The sequence below is a fragment of the Haliaeetus albicilla genome, chromosome 4 (genome assembly GCF_947461875.1).
Source record: "Haliaeetus albicilla chromosome 4, bHalAlb1.1, whole genome shotgun sequence".
In the NCBI taxonomy this organism is placed as follows: domain Eukaryota; kingdom Metazoa; phylum Chordata; class Aves; order Accipitriformes; family Accipitridae; genus Haliaeetus; species Haliaeetus albicilla.
In genome coordinates this window covers 18,714,574-18,732,024 of record NC_091486.1, presented here as the reverse complement: position 1 = coordinate 18,732,024, position 17,451 = coordinate 18,714,574, and the positions used below count along the sequence as shown (strand labels likewise).

General features: G+C 60.5%; 3 protein-coding genes across 3 annotated transcripts in view; all 3 read left to right on the top strand.

The window, feature by feature from the left end:
* The first annotated feature begins 38 nt into the window (after positions 1-38).
* Positions 39-6,862, top strand: CNPPD1 (cyclin Pas1/PHO80 domain containing 1). Its single transcript, XM_069781165.1, has 8 exons — positions 39-255; positions 532-634; positions 3,202-3,283; positions 3,870-3,990; positions 4,084-4,212; positions 4,390-4,451; positions 4,689-4,806; positions 5,331-6,862. Exons 1-8 carry the CDS (start codon positions 187-189, stop codon positions 5,961-5,963), a joined length of 1,317 nt encoding a protein of 438 aa, XP_069637266.1. The 5' UTR covers positions 39-186; the 3' UTR covers positions 5,964-6,862.
* Positions 6,863-7,873: 1,011 nt separating this feature from the next.
* Positions 7,874-12,628, top strand: SLC23A3 (solute carrier family 23 member 3). The gene is made up of 12 exons (XM_069781167.1): positions 7,874-8,039; positions 8,298-8,458; positions 8,994-9,088; positions 9,386-9,459; positions 9,774-9,955; positions 10,105-10,228; positions 10,607-10,759; positions 10,840-11,088; positions 11,282-11,387; positions 11,463-11,630; positions 11,833-11,928; positions 12,105-12,628. The coding sequence occupies exons 1-12, from the start codon at positions 7,932-7,934 to the stop codon at positions 12,452-12,454; spliced, it is 1,866 nt and encodes a 621-aa protein (XP_069637268.1). The 5' UTR covers positions 7,874-7,931; the 3' UTR covers positions 12,455-12,628.
* A 2,159-nt stretch (positions 12,629-14,787) lies between these two features.
* The window catches only part of NHEJ1 (non-homologous end joining factor 1), a 44,915-nt gene continuing 42,251 nt past the window's right edge, over positions 14,788-17,451 (top strand). The window contains exons 1-3 of the mRNA XM_069781163.1: positions 14,788-14,884; positions 15,490-15,675; positions 16,596-16,805. Coding sequence (XP_069637264.1) covers positions 15,490-15,675; positions 16,596-16,805 — 396 coding nt within the window. The 5' untranslated portion in view covers positions 14,788-14,884. The remainder of the gene's footprint in view (positions 14,885-15,489; positions 15,676-16,595; positions 16,806-17,451) is intronic.

Sequence of the window (17,451 nt, the reverse complement as noted above, 5' to 3'; positions counted from 1 at the left end):
TGGGGCGCTCTGCACAGGCGCGATTTCGGCCACGCTCCCTGCACCGGAAGAGGAAGGCGGGAGGCGGGACTCGGCCTAGCAGCGGTTCCGCCACCCCGCTCCGGTCACCGGACCCGGACCCGGCCTCGGCTTCGGAGCAGCCCGGCACCCCGGAGGGGACCCGGCAGCCCCTGCCCCGGGGGCGGGATGGAGCTGGACGGGCTGCTGCTGGACGAGGAGGGTACCTTCTCCCTCAGCGGATTCCAGGAGTTCACGGTGAGTCGTCCGTCTCCCCCCCGCCCCCGGCGCACCCCTGGTGGTACCCGGTGTCGCCGGCGCAGCCTGTCCTCAGCCCCGCACCTCCGCGGGCCCCTGGGGTGTTGCCCCCTTAATCCTAGGCCCTGAAGAGCCCCGTGTGACGGCACACCCCGGCCCCGGCCGAATTCCTGGGGGCCCTGCCGGGCCCGTTGTACCCCTAAGCTGGGTTGGGGTGGAGAACCCGGTACGGGAGTGCTCGGGGCGTTTCTCACGTTCCCCCATGTCTGCCTGCAGTTCCTGCCCAGGCACCAGCAGCTGAGCGAGAGAGTGCGGAAGCGTCTCTATTATGGCTGGGACAAAGATTGCAGCCTGGATAATCTCTCCAGCCCCATGGCAGGTGGGTTGCCGAGTGTCCCCACATGGGAATGCTGAGTCAAGGGGGTTGGAAGTAGCCCAGGGGCTGAGACCAACAAGTCACCCGCTCCCTCTCCAGTGCCAAATCCCACCCCTGCCCAGCCTTCTTCACTCTGCGCAGCACAGTGGGCAGGGTGCCAGAGCCTCATGGCTCCTGCTCTCTGTTTTATTGCCCTTTCTGGCCCACTGCTGCGTTTTTGGCACCTTGTTAGTGTGCAGAGTCCTTTAGGTTGCTTGCAAATTCCTTGGCAGTGAAGGCTGTGTCCCTGTCCCTGATGGGAGGTGTCTTGGACAACTTCTTGTGCTGTGCAAAGTACTGGGGAGTTTGTTTAACTTCCATTTGTGAGCACCAAGGGGACAAGTTTCTGCTGTGTGTTTGTCTGGATCACATCCTTTTTTTTTTTTCCTGTTGATTCACCAGTGTTTTGGGGAGCAGAATGACGCAGCTGGGTTGAGGCTGAGGAGCTGGTGCAGGTGATGGTAGAGAGGAGTTGTCAAGGGCTGCCAGAGGGTTTTCACAGTTCCGTCGTGTTAGTGTTTCCATTAGCTGCATGCTCACACAGCTTGCAGGGGGCGTTGAGTGGGTGGGGAAGCGTGCTTGCATTCAAAACTCTTGTGATAAATTTGGGGAAAAGGTCTGAAGTAGTCGAGAGGCTGTGTGTGATGTACCTCAGCGAGGAGGGGGATGCTGGGTGCGCGGTGATGGGGCTGGGCTGGGCTGCCTGGGCGCTGCTGGGAGTCACGAGTTCTGACACGGGCGGTGCAAGGGAGGTATGTGGCTCGTCTTTGGGGCTTGCGTCACACCCCAGTATGAGATGGGACTGTTCCACAGGACGCTACCAGTGTTGGAAGTTCAAAGGGCACATTCATGGAAGAAGACTCTGTTGAGGGCTATTAACTATAAAGACTGTCTTGCAGTCAGGAAATGCCTCGGCTCCAGCAGCTGGGGGCGGGAGCGACACACAGAGAATATCTCTGCCGGCTTATCTGCTCTTACAGCCTTCCTTCACCAGCTGCTATCAGGTGCTGTCAAACAAACGGGACCTAGGGCTATGGCACCTGTCTTAGTACAGCTGTGCCGTTGCTATGTGGTGAGATGGAGGCAATTGTGGGGAGAGTCCGGAGTAGCAGGAGGAGCTGGGAAAGGTCTTTGGCATTGAGGGGCAGCTGCAGGAGGCTGGCTGGCTGAGGAAAGAGGTTGAAAACTGAGTTTGTTCTTTCTGGAAAGGAAGAATCATAACTACCCTCAGCGTGTTGTGACTGTGAGATGGGGACAGTGATCAGCTGCTCTCCATGCCCTCTAGGACAGGACACGCTGTCATGGGTTGGATTTGTGGGCTGAAGAATTAGATTTCACATCGGGACAGAGCCTGGGGGACCTCATGTACTCTCCATCACTCGGGGCGTCGCTGCTGCCTCTGCAGTGGCTGGTGTGGTAGCACAAGGGTGGCCAAGCAGGGCAGAGAGAGCAGCAGCAGTGTGAGAGGCTGGGAGCTGCCAGTGGGTGGCTGGAGCTCTGTCTGCCTGGCTGTGGATCCTAGCGGTGGTGTAGCTTGAATGACCTGGGGAGGTTGGTGGCTGTTGTTGGGCAGATAATTCCTGTGGGACTGCAGCTGTTCTCTTAGTTGCTGGAGACACATAGAAAGGAAGGATGTGGAGAGAAGAGGTGATGTGGTGATGCTTCTCCTGGGAGCTGGAAACGCATGGCTGCTGGGATGAGCTCTGCTCTTGACTCTGTCAGCCAAGGGTTCAGTGGCAAAATGGAGCTGGAATTGCCTGTTGAAAACACTTCTTGGCAAGCACCAGACTGAAGTGCTGTTTGGGATGCTCCCAGCTGGTCCTATCGTGTTGAGAAGCGAGACAGGAGCTGCTGAAGCCATCTGCCAGCATCCGTCAGTTTCTGGCCCTTTCAGTGCTTGGATGCTGAGGCATGTCTGTGAGCGCAGGGGAACTGGGCTGAGATGAGCTGCAGTTATACCATATCTCCGCTTTCATACCCTGTTAGTGCCTTCGGGCTCCTGGTCACATGAATATATTGTCCATCACCATCTCAGAGGCACTGGGGCTGTGGTGTGCTGTGGTGTAGTGCGGTAGAAGCTGGATCAGCTGGAGTGCTGATGAGCTCTGGAGAAGCACAATGCTGGTTGGAGGGGAGCAAAGGACTAGGAAGACGTGGTGTTGACATCAGGTCCTAGAAAGCCTCCGAAAGGGTTGCCTGAGGTCCTGCGGGGTGAGGGGAGGGTGTTAGCATCTCTGTGCAGCTGACTGCTGGTAACTCCCCGTGACGCAGACGTGCTAATCTGGATCTGGCACTGCCGCTGGGCCTTGGACACTCACATCCTCTTCCTGCTTTGGTCTGGCTGTCCTGCCTATTTGTTTGTTCCTCCCTCATCCCTGACTTCTGATAAGGCCTGTCCTACCTTCATAGTTTAAATTAAACTTGAGGGGCTGAGCAAACACCAAGACTCAATGGGCTTGTGGGGAGAAGGGGAAGGTGGGGGTGGACTGTGCCATATGGCACTAAGCCCTTTTGCTGCTTTTCTGCCCTAGATATTGCTGTGGAGTTGCTGCAGAATGTGGCTCCCAGCCCTATCCGTAGACTCCAGAAGAAATATGTCTCTCACGTGTCTCGGTAAGAAGCAAAAGCTGTCCCTTCATGTCCTGTGTCAGAACTGGGAGCTTTGGTCTCACCTATGACTCACTTCTGTCCCTTGAGCCAGCACTGGCTTTGTCTCTTAGGCCTGATTAGTGTCAAAGAGGAGCTGGGGCAGGTGGCAAGGATAGCAGGCATATTGACTTCCTGACACAGCCAGGCCCGCTTCAGGTTGGCCCTGCTCTCTGGGGTGCAGGGGTGCTCTTGTAACTGGGAGTCTGTGCTGGCTGGATCTGCAGCTCACTGGGTAGCCTGGGTCTGCTCTTGGCATCCAAGCTCTTGCAGTGTGCCTGGCTGCAGGCAGCGTTGCTCACTTTGGAGCTGGCTGTGCCTGGGAACAGGAGCCAGGGCTTTCTACTCTCCACCCTGCATCCCCTGCACTTTCTCTGGCTGTAGCTCAGGACAGCCAGCATGGAGCTGGCAAGGCTGGGATGTATCTAGCAGTCTTATTTACTAAACCTCCCCACTACCCACCTGGGGAGGGAGCAGCCAAGTTGTGCCGTGGTGGCTGGGATGTTTGTAGCACACAGATAACATTCGGGTTGGTTCTTGCCCTGTCCCACAGGGAAGCTTGCATCTCGCCCTGCTCCATGATGCTGGCACTGGTTTACATTGAGAGACTCCGGCACCGGAACCCTGAATACCTCCAGCAGATCTCATCTTCAGACCTCTTCCTGATCTCCATGGTGAGCAGTGTGGGCTGGGGGGGTCACTGGGTTGGAGGGAGGCCTGGAGGAGTGCAGGGGGGACTGAGATCCTGTCCTCTGTGCTGCTTTTAGATGGTTGCTAGTAAGTACCTGTATGATGAGGGTGAGGAAGAGGAGGTGTTCAACGACGAGTGGGGAGCAGCAGGAAAGGTGGACGTCCAGACCATGAACACACTGGAGATGAACTTCCTGAGTGCCATTGTAAGTGGGCCTGTCGCTGCGGCCAGCTATTTCACAGAGCGGGGGAAAGGAGGCGTTGAGGGGAGTCTGGATTTCTGTTTTTCCCCCACGTACTCCCATGAAGGAATAGAGAAGGATGTGTCTGGGTGCTGGGTGGCCTGCCTGGACTGCGCTGACCTTTCACTGCTGTCCCCACAGGACTGGAGTCTCTACACAGATCCCCGGGAGCTGTTTGAAGTGCTGAGCTGGCTGGAAGGACGGTAGGTCTGTGGGGTAGGGGTGAGCCTTTCATCTACCTTGCAGCCCTGCCTCTGCCCCTGCTCAGAGCTAGCCCTGCTGCAGTGAAATAAGAGGTTGGGGTACCTGTGAGCCTTTGCTAGGCTCTGCAGCTCCCTTCCACAGACCTTGAGCAGGGTCTTTTCCAAGCCTGCCTGGGCTGAAGCTTCTTTGATGGGGAAGGTCTGTGCCACATCCACCATTCTCTTTTTTTCCTGCAGCGTGGCAGAAAAGCAGGGCATGTGGCGTGGCTGGTTCACCTACACGGATCTCTGTGTCCTCATGGAGCAGTCCATGTGGCAGCATGTGCTGGGCCAGTTCTACCAGCAAGTGGTAAAGGTAAGGGCATGGGACAGCAGCTACTGGCAAGAACGTGGGACCCAGCAGGCCATGAGTTTGGAGCAGGACCCTCTTTTCCTCTGGGAGCAGCAGCTTGGTTTATTCCCTGTTGAAAAGGGAAGCTGTCAGAAGCCAGAAGATGATGATTTGCAGCTCTGCTGCCTGAGGCACTGCAGCCTGGTTCTGGGTTAGTCTGCCCTGTGCTGGACCGCAGCCCCACAAGTCATGGTGCAAGGTCATGGTGGTGGCATGGAGGGAACTGGGTGCTGGCTGGGGATTTAAACAGGAACTGCTACATTTTAGCTGGGGCATTTTGGTTTGTGATATTTAGGCCCTGCTTTGAACAGGCTGTGTGCCACCCACTGTTAGCAGTGTGGCTGCCTGCTCCCTTGCATCCATCCAGCCCTGGTGCTGGTGATGCTGTTTGCCATCGTGGCTGCTGGGTCGATGCATGGCCATGCTGGGTCATGGCTGGCTGTGGGGTGCTGCTGGGGGGTCTGGGCTAACAGTTGGCTTCTCTGCAGCTGGCCTGCCTCCTGGGCGTGGTGTACCTGACCGGCTTCGCTGCTGTCTTCGCCTCCGTCACAGTGGTGCACGGGTCTGTGTGCATGAAGAGTGTCAGCCTTGCAGCCCCCCGGCCTGCGCTGTTCTCTGAGGAGGGCAGCTGCCAGCTGGATGCCCAGCCAGCCCCAGCCCCTGACCAGCCCCAGCCCAAGCTGCCTGACGTCTCCCCAGCCAGCAGCACCCGTTGCCCGGGGGAGAACGAGACGACCAAGGAGCCATGTCGTGGGGGTGTCACAGCAACTGCGCTCTACCTGTGGAGCAGTGTGATGACGGCTCTGTCCTATCCAAAGGCACCTGATCTAGCCCAACATAGGAGCACCCCGCAAGGCCCCTTCCGGAGAGTACCCACCACCTGTGAGAGGTCTAACCGTACTGCCCCCACTGCAGCCCCCCATCAGCCTGGCACCTTCGGACTCGCCATGCTTCCGGCTCCTCCAGCACTCCACTGCCATGCCTGCTCAGCCAGTGCAGGCCCCGCATGGGATGCAGCCCCCAACCGCAAGGACTGGCTGCACCCCCTGGGGCTGAGGCAGTGCTCCTTGCACACTGCCATGGATCTTGGTAGAATCAAGAGCTTCATTTTTCCCAGCTAGGAGCACAGGGCAGCAGCCCCTTTCCCCTTCCCTCCTAGTGTGGCACAACTCACTTCCTTGCACTGCTAGGACCCTTGATCCCTGGGGCTGCATGGGGCTGCAGGCCCCTGTGTTACTTCCAAACCAGCATTTGTGTCCCCCCACCCAGGGCAGGGGTATCCTTCACTTTGGGGGCTGCTGGGACAGGTTGGGGTGGAGTTGGCTTGCTGTTGGAGTGCTGGGGTGGGAAGCTGCTAGCTGGAGGGCAGAAATGGGGTGCCCTTGGGCGGGGGTGCTAGGGCAAGGGAGATGTTGTACCTCTTCCTACAGCGAGCGGGTGGCTCTTTGTGGTGCTGGGCAGAGGTGGTGTGTGGGATGTAGGATGCTGGGGTTGTGTGTGCAGGGTGGAGGGGCTGGGGCAGTGACCCCAGTGGAGTGGTGGGGTGCTCCAGGAGGAGGTGGGGTGCCTGGGTGAGGGGAGAGGAGGTCAAAGGAGGGGGGAGTGAGCAGCCTAAGCTGTCTGGCCATAAGCAGCAGTTCCCCTTGGGGGCTGCCAGGCCACTTCTTGGGGAGGCGCAAGGGTCATACCACGAGGGGATCCTGATGTGGCTGTGCCCCAGGGAAAGGTTGTGCCCTGCTGAGCTTGGAGGTGGTGAAGTGTGGTTAAGGCTGAGCTTCCTTATCCTGCTTGTGTTGGGTGTTCTGAAACTGGGGTGCTCTGTGACCCCCATCCCAAAGCCCAGCTGTCTGTGGCTGTGAGCAAACAGTGCCTGACTGCTCCTCGGGGTGGGGAGAAGGCACCTTGTCTTGCTGACCAGCCCAGCTCATCGTGCCCCTTCTTTTTACTGTGGATTTTACACCTGTTTTTCACTCTTTTGTAGATGCAAATCTCTTCCAATAAAAGTAGTTCTTGCTGTGCATCTGCCTTGTCCTGCTGAGCTGCTCTGTGCTGGCAGCATGCCTGCCCCAGTATGGTGCTCCATGGATGCATCTGTGCTTGTTCTCTGAGCCACTGCACAGGGCAAATCCTAGGTGCTGCAAGTGAGCCCAGGTGCACTGTGAGGTCTGTCCTGCAGGGCTCAAGAGGGACCAAGCTCTCTGGTGACAGGAGGGACATCGGGTCTGGTGCCTGGGGGAGGCAGGGGCAGTGGGAGAGAGGAGGTTCCTCATCCTTGGGAATGTGGGGAATGCATGGTCTCCACCGTTCTTTGCTCTCCAAAGTCTGTCCAGTTAATGAGTGAGCCCTGAGTGGCAAGGGCTTGGCAGGGTCGCTGCTGTGGTTGCTGGCACAGCCACCTCTGCCCTGTGACAAAAACACGAGCATCCCCTGCCTGTGCTCCCTTGGGAGTCTTCCTAGCCAAGCAGGGCAGTTCTTGTTCCTGGCATCCTTCTCCTGTGGCAGGATTCAGTGCCCTCCTCCTAGGAGCATAGGGGACATAGTAGACACCCATCAGAGACCCTCATGGTGTGAGCACAGTGCCCTCAGTGGGGAATGGCAGGACCTGTGGGGGTTTGCACAGCTTTTAACGGGTTCCTTGGGGCCTGATGGTGAGGAAGGGCTGGACCAGGAGTGCAGGGGGATGCCATGCTGGGGAGGAAAAAGCATGGGCAGGGCACACGGGAGCCGGAGGATGCTGCTGGTGGGGATGCTCTGAGCACATGAAGGAAGGGGTGTCTGCTGTGTACCACAAGAGGCAGGGATGGGATCCAGGCTGTGGGCAGTTGGCACTGTAACAGTGTCCAGTGTCCTGGCCGTGGGTGGCTGTCACCTGGCCCTTGTGGTGACAACCCAGGGTGACACTTGCATTCCTGGCCACAAGGGCAGGTTACTTACCAACTCAAGTTAATGGCTAACCCTGGGGCAGCTCCTGCAGAAGGTGGAAGTTCAGCTGTGTGTGGGCTGTGAGGAGCCCTCGGGGGTGTGGGGGGGTGGGATCCTGCCCACCCCCTCTGCACTGCAAACAGGGAGCGCTGCAGGGAGGCAGCAGCATGAATGGGGGCTACTGTGGAGCGCCTGGTGCCTGGAGCCCTGTGCTCTCATCCTGCTCCCCACAGAAGATGTGCTCCTGGATGCTGAGCTGTTGCTTAGCCCTTCAAGTAAGGGGGGACGAGGGTGAGCAGCCAGAGAGATGGGGAGAGGACTGGGATCCTCACAGGTGGCAGGGCAGGGGCTGCATCCTGCCAGGCAAAGGGTGTGTGGGGCTCTGGCCAGGGTGTGCTGGGAAGGGAGTGGGCAGTGGTGGGCACTGCCTGGGGCGTATCAGTGAGTGTGCATCCACTCAGGGGGGCTGGGCACAGGGAGCTGCAGCTCTAGGCGCTGCAGAGTCGTGACCAACTCCTCTCTTCCCTGCACAGCACCTGGCCGTGCAGGCCTCCTTGCTTTGCATCTTCCACCTCCTCCTGCTACCCACCCTGCCCGAGGAGCCATCCCATGCCCAGGCCACCAGTGAGCTACTGGCACGCAGCCTCTTTGCCTGTGGCATCTCCACGGTGCTGCAGACCACCCTGGGGAGCCGGTGAGCAAAGGGGGTGAAGGGGATGCAGCTGTCACCAGGAGGAGGGTGATGCCATGGCAGGGCATGTTTATGGCCCCTCCTAGGCTATGGGAAGACAGGATTTGCTGGAGGTGGGAAGGAGCATGAGGTCAACCCCTTGCCCGGCATCTCTGCACTGCTGTCCTCTCCTTGCCATCACTGCATCCTCTTCTCTCACACATTCCTCTCGCAAAACTGCTGTGCTTTCCGTCTAGCTCCTCACTGCCTTGCTCCAACACCATATGCAGCTTCTCCAGACCATCTGGTGCCTGTGCTGCCCGCGCCCCACACAGGGGCTGGGTGTGTGCTTTGGCAAAGCCCCTGACCTCTGCGCACATCCCATGGGCTGCCGCTTGGGATGTGCTAGGGCACATTTGGGATATGGGGTGACCACCTCCAACTTTGGGGCTCTCATCTCCTTCCCTTCTCATCCCTCACTCCTCTGGCAGTCAGGGCTTTGGGAGCAGCCCTGTCCCCTCTTTCCTCCCTAATGTGCCCTTGCTGTCCCCTTCCCCAGGCTGCCACTGGTTCAAATTCCATCCTTCGAGTACCTGGTCCCTGCCATGGTGCTGAGCTCTCACCTATCCCTCAGTGCCAGCACGGACAGGAATGGTGAGTACAGCCCTGGAGCCTGCGTCCCATGGGGCCCGGGCCATGCCCATGCCAGGGGAATGGCAAGTGACAAGGTGCCCAGTGCACTGAGTGGGGATGAGGGGTAGCAAGGGCTCCTGCCTGCTGGCCCCTCTGGTGATGGTGCACAGCACCCTACTGGTTGCTTCCCCAGGGTCAGGGCTTATGCTGGCATCCTGGCCCTTCTCCAGCCAGCAGCCTCTGCCCTGTGTGCTCTTGGACCCAGCTTCAGGAACCCAGTGTCCACGTGCATCACATCCCTTTGAAATTCCCTTCCAGGCACAGCTGTTGCCAGTGTGTGCCCTGCACCGCACTGCACCGTTGCAGGGAGCTGGGCTGCCTCGCTGCGAGAGGTGGGTGCTTCTGTGCTGGGCTGGGGTCCCCATCCTCCTGCTCCACCAGCGCCCCAGTTGTCACCTGCATACTTGCACCCCCAGTCCCTTTTCCAGCCCTCCTGGGGATTGCCATGAATCAGGGTGACGCAAGGGGATGTGCAAAGACAATGGAGATCGTGGTGCATGTCGGTACATATATTCCCCTGGGCTTGGGGTGAGCAGAGCATGAGGAACAAGTGATGCTACTGGGGTGGTGGGAGTGTGGCCAAGGGAAGGTGTTGGGCTGCTCTTCATGTATCCTGCCCCATGGGTCCCGTCCTTTTCTCCTGTAGGTCTCTGGAGCTGTGCTGGTCTCTGGACTGGTTCAGCTGGCACTGGGACTGTCTGGCGTGTGCGGGTGGGCAGCCCGGCACTGTGGGCCCATGGTCCTGGCCCCCAGCCTCTCCATCATTGGGCTGTCCGCATACAAGGAGGCTGCTTTCTTCTGCTCCACTAACTGGGGGGTAGCGCTGCTGTACGTGAGCCCGGGGACCACACTGGTGTGCAGCCTCCAGGGTTTCCCTTCACCATGGGGACAGGAATGGGGCATCCCCATAGTGCATGGCACATGTTTGGGGCCCCATCGCCATGATGCTGCATGGTGACCTGTGCTCCCTTTCCTAGGCTCATGCTCCTTGCTGTCACCTTCTCCCAGCACCTGGGGTCCTGCCGCCTGCCCTTCTGCGCCTGGCCCCAGGCTTGGGGCAGCTCCATAGAGCCATCTGTCCCCACCCTGCGCACATTCTCGGTACTGTGGCTTGTCTGTCCCTGCTCCCTCTGCTGTGCTCAGGCTTCTCTGCGAGCCTGACTCTTTGGTGTGGGGTTAGGTGAGACGTGGTGGCCCTGGAGCAGAACTGGGTGCTGGGAGCAGAGGCAGGGTTGAGAAGTCCTGGTGCAGCTCCCAGGGCATGGGTGCTCCAGAGGGAGCACAGGGGACCTGTGCTCGAGGGTGTTGGAGCAGCAGAGCCTGAGACGTTCCCCGCAGTGGTAAGGGGAGATGTGGCATGGCTCCTTGGGAGAGGTGACAGGACAAGGACCTGCTGTCTGAGGCACAGCAGACGAGGTGCTGGCCAGGGCAGGTAGGAGAGAAGGGTCCCCTGCTGAGGGTCCCCTTGCTGCCTTGCAGGTACTGCTCCCGTTTGCTGGTGTCTGCATCGTCTGTGCCATCCTCAGCCACCTCCACGTCCCCTGGGAATCACTAGACCTGGCCATGGCACAGCTGTCCTGGGCCAACAGCACCTTCCATGCCCCTTGGGTCCACATCCCCTACGCAGGTGGGGTGCGGCAGGGCTGGGTGCAGCCATCTGCCTTCGGCCAGGGCCTCTACCACTTGTCCCTTCTCCTTCCACTGCAGGCGAGTGGGGGTGGCCACTGCTCACCCCCCAGGCATTGGCAGTGGGCATCGCCATGGCCATTGGCTGCAGCATGAACTCGGTGGGCTGCTATGTGCTGTGCGGCAGGCTGCTGCGAGCCCCCCGGCTGCCCCCCGACGCCTGCAACCGGGGACTCTGCACAGAAGGGCTGGGCAGCCTCCTGGCAGGGCTGCTGGGCACCCCGGGGGGTACGGCCGCCAGCATCGCCAACACCTGCACCACCGGCCTCACGCAGGTATGCCCGGGGTGGGGGGAGGAAGGTCGGCAAGGGATGGAGAGACAATGGAGCAGGAGGTGTGGGGGACCTGTAGCACCCAGGCTGTCACTGAGCCAGCACTGGGAAAGGCTGGTCTGTATGGCAGGATGGGGGGCAACAGAGTGGGGGGTGATGCTCCCCATCCTCATGTTCCCATCCTTCTTTCTGCCAGGTTGGCTCTCGCCTCTCAGTGCAAGTAAGTGCGCTGGTGTGCGTGGTGCTGGGCATGTCCCCGAGGCTGGCAGGGTTCCTCACCCGCATCCCGCTGGCAGTTCATGGTGGGTAGCCTGCCCTTCCCCTGCACTGCAGTGCCTGCAGCCTGCCTGGTGCTGCCTGACTCCTGCTCCTCACAGGAGGGGTGCTCTGTGTCACCTATGCTGTGGCTGTGGGCACGGGGATCTCCTACTTCCAGTACGCGGACATCGACTCGGGGAGGAACATCTTCATCGTCGGCTTCACCATGTTCATGGCACTGCTGGTGCCGCGGTGGTTCGGCACGGGTCCGGCTCACCTGGCCACAGGTAGCGGGGACATTCCCCAGGCAAGGCAAAGCCTTGGGCCCCATGGCATGATGACCACATGTCTCCGATGTCCTGGAAGTCTGGGTTGGCTCACGACAGCAGGCAGCTCACTCTCCAACTCCTGGATCTGCCATGGCAGCTCCTGCCCCTTCCCCACTGCTGGGCTGGGACATCCTGGGTGATTCTGGCCCTGTCCCTGCAGGCTGGGTGCCCCTGGACCTCCTCTTCCTTTCCCTGCTCATGGTGCCTGTCTTCTTAACTGGCTTCTTGTCATTTTTCCTGGAGAACACGGTCTCAGGTGAGGGGCTGCTCTAGGTTCTCTATGTAAGCTCCTGCTCTGAGGGCTGGATCTGGCTATGGGACTGTCCCCAAACCACTAGCTCTGCCTCCAGGCAGCCGTGGGGCTGCTGTGGACCGGGAGGGTGCAGCCAGAGGAAAGGGCTCCCATCTCACTGCGCACCACCCTGCTTGCAGGAACCCTGGAGGAGCGAGGGCTGCTCTCGGACCTGGCACCACAGAAAGCTGGGGCAGGCGATCACCAACCCTATGGAGAGAGGGGCGAAGCCAGCCAGGCGTATGGGCTCCCCGCCAGGCTGAGGGGGCTGCTGCCATCCTCCTGCAAAGCCTTCCCCTGCTGCTTCCTCTGCCCGGGGAGTGAGGAAGAGAAGGAGGAGGAAGAGGAGGAGGGCAGCCATGCCACTGAGGAGGGGTCCGCTCCCCCAGGGGAAGGCATGCACCTGCTCCCCAAACGCGGCTCCGGGGAGCTGCAGCTCTCCAGGACGCTGAGCGAGACGGAGATGCCCGCATGGCACACTGGGCCCTGACCCCATGGTGCGGGGACACCTCATGGGGGACGGGCTGTGCCCCCAAGGCAGCTTGCGAGCCACTATGCTCCTTGTTTCTGAAGCCCAGGTGGACTGGAGGGACCTGCGCTTCCACACTCCCAGCATGAACCTCATTTCCCTGCTTGGGAGAGAGCTATAAAAACCTTCAACCAACTTTGCCCTTTCCAGGGGTTTCCTTTCTAGCCAGGATTTGCCTGGGAGATGCCAGCCCACCCTCCCCTGGTTCCCTGAGGACTGTGACCACAGAGGGCATGGCCACCTGGTGTCACTACAGCTGGGGATGTGGGTGCCCCTAAAGCCCACCATCACCCTGTGGACATGGCTGGGGGAGGGCCCAATGCTTTAGCCAGCCCCAAAGCGCTGTCACGCCAGGCTCTGCTCACCTGCTGGCACCGTGCTCAGGAAGGGCTGGCTCTTCACCTCCTCCCTGCCGAGTCCCAGCTGTGCCCATGGCGCCTTGATGCCCATGGCACCAGGTGTATACTAACGCCCTGGCTCTGGCACACCCCAGGCTGGGAGTGCAGCTCAGCTCAGTTCCCCAAAACAGTGAACCCCCTTTCACCTGCAGTGGGTTGGTCCCAGTAGCACTTACCACTTAACTGCCGCCCCCCCCCAGCCCTGGTATTTTTCTTGTTGCTAAACCAGCCAGCAGCAGTTTTCTCTGGAAGAAAACATTGCCTTTGACCCCCACAATTAAGCTCAGTGCCTGGGTTGTTTCCTGCTGCCAGCTGCTTACGCCGACTGCAGTGGAGTCTGCACCAACCCTGCTTGCTACTCCAGTGTTTACAGCAGACCAGAGTCCGTTTACAGCAGATCAGCTCCCCGTGCTGCCTCCACCAGTCTGAACTGGCCTGCAAAAGCCTAGCAGTGGGGTAGGAAAGGCTGGGGCTTTGCAGCCCTTGCATGATGCTGGCCCTGGGTACAAGCTGGAAGGAAGGATGGACTTGGGCTGGGAGGACGATGGAGCCAGTCCATGGAAGTGGCATGCTCGAGCTGGACCACAGCTCCAGGTTGTGGCTGCTCCCTTCACCTAGTCCCAAGGAGCCCCCCCAACGCCCAGGAACACCCAAAGATGGCTGCAGGGTGAGAGGCATGTGGTGCCACTGTGTGTGCAGGTCCTCAGGGGTGAGTCCCCTTTCCTCAGCTGCCCGTGATGCCCACAGCTGGGTCCTGTGAAACCAGTGGGCACAGGGTGCAATGCACAGCCTGGCCTCACCCAGCCAGCCCCCCAACCTGTCCCTGCACTCCAGCTGTGCCCAAAGCCCAACTGGGTCCTGCACCCCAAACCCTCCTGCACTCTAACCTGGCCATGCAACCCAATCTGTTCTGCACCCTGCCTGGGTCCTGCACCTCAAAGCCCCTGCCTGTTCCCACCTCCCCTGGCACTCCCTTGGGATGCAAACCCTCTGGCATGATCACCCTCCCCAGGCAACCCCTCGAGGGCGGCCTCAGCCCATACAGTGGGGAGAGGGAGTGAGTGGGGGGGGGGGGTGAATAGGGTGGAAATGGGGGGCTCAGGGGCTCTGCATGGGTGCGGGGGGCCAGTTTGTGGGTGCAGGGTGGATGGCCTCAACGCATGGGGTGCAAGTGGGGGATCACCGTCAGCGCGTGGGTGCTGGGTGGGGGGGCCAGTCATCAGGGCAAGGACGGAGCTGTACTCAGTGTGGGGGAGGCTGGAGGGGTGCACGGTGTCCATGGCCCCTGCCAGGCTGGCACAGACCTACTCTGTGGTGTCTTGTGAAGCCAGTCCCCGGGCATGGGGGACACAGGCACCTGCAGCCCCAGCTATGCAGGGCTCGCTGGGGTGCAGCAGCTCAGTCCCAGCACAAGCCCGGAAGAGCGGCAGTGCAGGTGCATGCCCTGTGCTGAGCCTGCACAGGCACGCTGCGGCTGCTGGGGCTGAGGAATACACCCAGGGCTAAGGAACAGGAAGAGCCCCGGCTGCTGCTGCTTCTCCAGGCTGTACCGTGCCTGCAGCCCGAGGGCTGTCCCCCACTGGGCACTAGTGCCAGGACACTTCATAACAGGAGCAAGTGCAAAACAAAGCATTAAAGCATTTCAATCCACATTGCTTTGCACAGTGTCTTGGCCGTGGCACCCCCCGTGACGATCAGGGAAGCTCGAGAGGGACGTGCCAGCTTGGGTCCCCCACCTTGTCAGCAGGCGAGGGAGCAGGAGCAGTTGCTCCCTGGGCCGTGAGGAAGCCATGGCCACAACCGTTTCCCCGTGCCGATGACCTGTGGCGCATGGTGCTACACATCCCAGCGTGCCCCGGCCTCTCGCATGCCGCGGAAGAGAGCAGCATGCTGGGAGCCGTAGTCTGGCCCTCGCCTCCGGCCCGGCATCGCTCGCCTCTGCAAAGCCCCTAGCCCCGACAGCTTTTGGCCTGCCGGCTCCTCTTGCCCTCGGGTAACTCCGCAGCTTCGCAGAGCCCCAGTCCTGCAGGGACACCGGGTCCCCGAGTGTTTTGGCTGGCACAGAGCCTGCCGCAGGGAGGAGCGGGAAGCAGTAGTGCTGGCGGGCGGCGGGGGCTGCTGCCCGCGTCAGTGCAGGCAGGGGACGGCGCCTGCTTAGCGTGGAGCACAGGGATGGGGTCTCCGAGCAGGAGGAGGGCTGCAGCGTCCTGCTGCCCATCCTGGTGCAAGCTGGGCAGCTTAAATGTTAATTTGCATGTAGAGATCTCACTGTATTAATGGCAGCAAGCACTGGATAATGCCGGGGAGGCAGCAGTTACATTGCTGTGCATCTGCTGGTGCATTTGGGGTGCTTATTGTGAGCTGGGATAGGAGCTGCCCTGCACAGTGCTCCCCAAAATGCCCACCCCAGCAGAGCTGCATGTATGTGCAAGGATGTGTGTGACCAGAGCTAGCTGAGCATCCTCACCTCCAGGCCACGAGGTGGGGCTGGAATCGTGGAGGGGCCGGCAGGGACCGAGGGTCCCTGTGAGGCCACCCCAGGGACAGGGGTCTTCCTGGGTGGGGGGGTGAGGCAGAGACCTGATTGCTCTCTTGCAGATGGAGGGCTCCGAGGAGCTGGAGAGCAGCCTTCTGACAAAGCCCTGGGCTTCTGTTTGCTTTGGCGAATCCGCTTTTCTTGCCAAAGTGTGCTTCAGGGATACTGGCTACATCCTGCTGATCTCCGACCTCAGCAGCGTCTGGTACGAGAGTGCAGACGCCGAGGCTGTGGGACAAAGGTCCAAGGTGAGTGTCTGGAAAGTCCAGAGACCTCCTTTTCTCCTCGCAGCAGCTCATGTCCCAGCATAAACTGCTTGGTGACACAATGGCCATTGGATCCGACAGGGTTTGAGTGCAAATACTCGGCTTGGGAAGTCCCCGGGTGATTCTGCCCAAGCACTGTCACCCCGGTTGGCTGAGCACCCTCCTCCCAGGAGAGTGGGCCAGGCTATTTGGCATGCCCAGAGTAGCCACATGTCCCCTGGGGCTGCGTGCTGAGGCTGGCACACTTGTTTCACTTGTGGGCTGGATGGGCAGCTGGTTTCTCTAGGACCAGTGTACTAAGGAGGAGCTTGAAACACAGCTGCCTTCCCACCAGTGATGGAGAGAATCCTGTTCACATTCATAGCCAGGCACAGGCTTCCATGGGGTGTCCTGTCAGCACGTCCCCCAAACCATATGGGGCCATGGCTCATCCTCTCACCCTAGCACGTGTGCCCAGGCCCCCACGTGCCACCCCTGCCTGCCAGGACCCTCTGTCATGGAGTAGCTGTGCTGAGCAGCTGGTGGCAGGAGGGGTGGGCATGCGGTGGCAGCCACCCCCCAGCTCTGGCAGGTTAGCTGAGCTGTGACAGCTCTCGGCCAGCCTGTGACACCCGTGGTGGCATGCGGGGCAGATGTGCTAGTGGAGACCGTTGCACCCTGCCCACCATGCGGACCCTCCTGGGCTGGCGGGGCAGGGAAGCCTTCCCAGCTCAGCTGGTCTGGGAGAACTGGTGGGGAATGTCTTGTCACGGGGCTGGAATCTGAGGCCCAGGGATGGCTTTTTGCAGTGCTGGGACACACAGAAGTAGTTTGGTTCCTTCTGTGCTGGTATTTCTGCTGCTTTTTTCCCAGTGCCAAGCTCCCCGGGGTGTTGCTGTAACCATAACCTTGCCTTTCCCCAGGAGCTGAACAAGCGGCTGACGGTCCACGTGTCCTCCTTCCTGCACCACTTGTGTGACTTGATGTCCCCCTTGATGGCAGGGCAGTTGGACACCACCACCTCCTTCTCCTGCCACCACACTGCTGGTGGCCTCAGCCTGCATGTGAAGAGCATGCTGTCAGGACTGCCCTTCTACTGGAAATTCCACTGCTGCCCCGCTCCCGTGGAGATGGTGAGCGAAGCTGCGGAGAGTTTGGGGAGGGGGACAGCCAAAATTAAGGATTGTCTCCTAATGCTTGGAGGTTTTTGGGTGGTCTCGGGCCATGCTGGTGGCTGTAGGGTGCGTGGCTCTGCCTGCTGGCCCTCCCGAGGTTCACTGTCCTTGTTTCTTCCCATTGAGACTTTGGCACCTTGGTTGGTGCCTTGCAGCGAGGCAGGGTCAGCCCAGCCCATGCTGCTCCCAGGGCAGCAAGGAGACGTCCAGTTTGGGACGATGCCCTGCCAGCGCCCCGCATAGCAGAGCGATGCCGTTCTCCTTTGGTGCGCGCCGTGAAGTGCGGCACAGAGCGGCGGGTTACCCCCAAGGGACCCGCAGGTGGTCTGTCGCTCGAAGGGAATTAAAGCGGGGGTCTCCCCGGCTTTTAAGAGCTTGCTCTTACCCCGGGGCTGCCTAACATTCTGGGTTTCGGGAAGCAGCCCCTGGAGGCCGGTGTCGGGGGCAGCACCTCCGCCGGACCCCCCGGCAGGCGGGACGGGCTCTGCGGGGCCGGGGCTGCCCGGGCCGGCCCCCACCGCCCCCGGCACCCCGGGGCCCTGCGGCCCTGCGCGCACAAGAGGGCGCCCGGCACCCGCTAACCGCCGCGGCGGGAGCCTCCGGC

Bases quoted from the DNA above. Each gene is read 5' to 3' on its own strand.
- CNPPD1 (XM_069781165.1), top strand. From the start codon at position 187: ATGGAGCTGGACGGGCTGCTGCTGGACGAGGAGGGTACCTTCTCCCTC. The intron at 3,284-3,869 runs GTAAGAAGCAAA...CCTGTCCCACAG, and splicing joins TATGTCTCTCACGTGTCTCG to GGAAGCTTGCATCTCGCCCT. The intron at 4,452-4,688 runs GTAGGTCTGTGG...TTTTTCCTGCAG, and splicing joins CTGAGCTGGCTGGAAGGACG to CGTGGCAGAAAAGCAGGGCA.
- SLC23A3 (XM_069781167.1), top strand. From the start codon at position 7,932: ATGAATGGGGGCTACTGTGGAGCGCCTGGTGCCTGGAGCCCTGTGCTC. The intron at 11,089-11,281 runs GTATGCCCGGGG...TCTTTCTGCCAG, and splicing joins GCACCACCGGCCTCACGCAG to GTTGGCTCTCGCCTCTCAGT. The intron at 11,929-12,104 runs GTGAGGGGCTGC...CCCTGCTTGCAG, and splicing joins CCTGGAGAACACGGTCTCAG to GAACCCTGGAGGAGCGAGGG.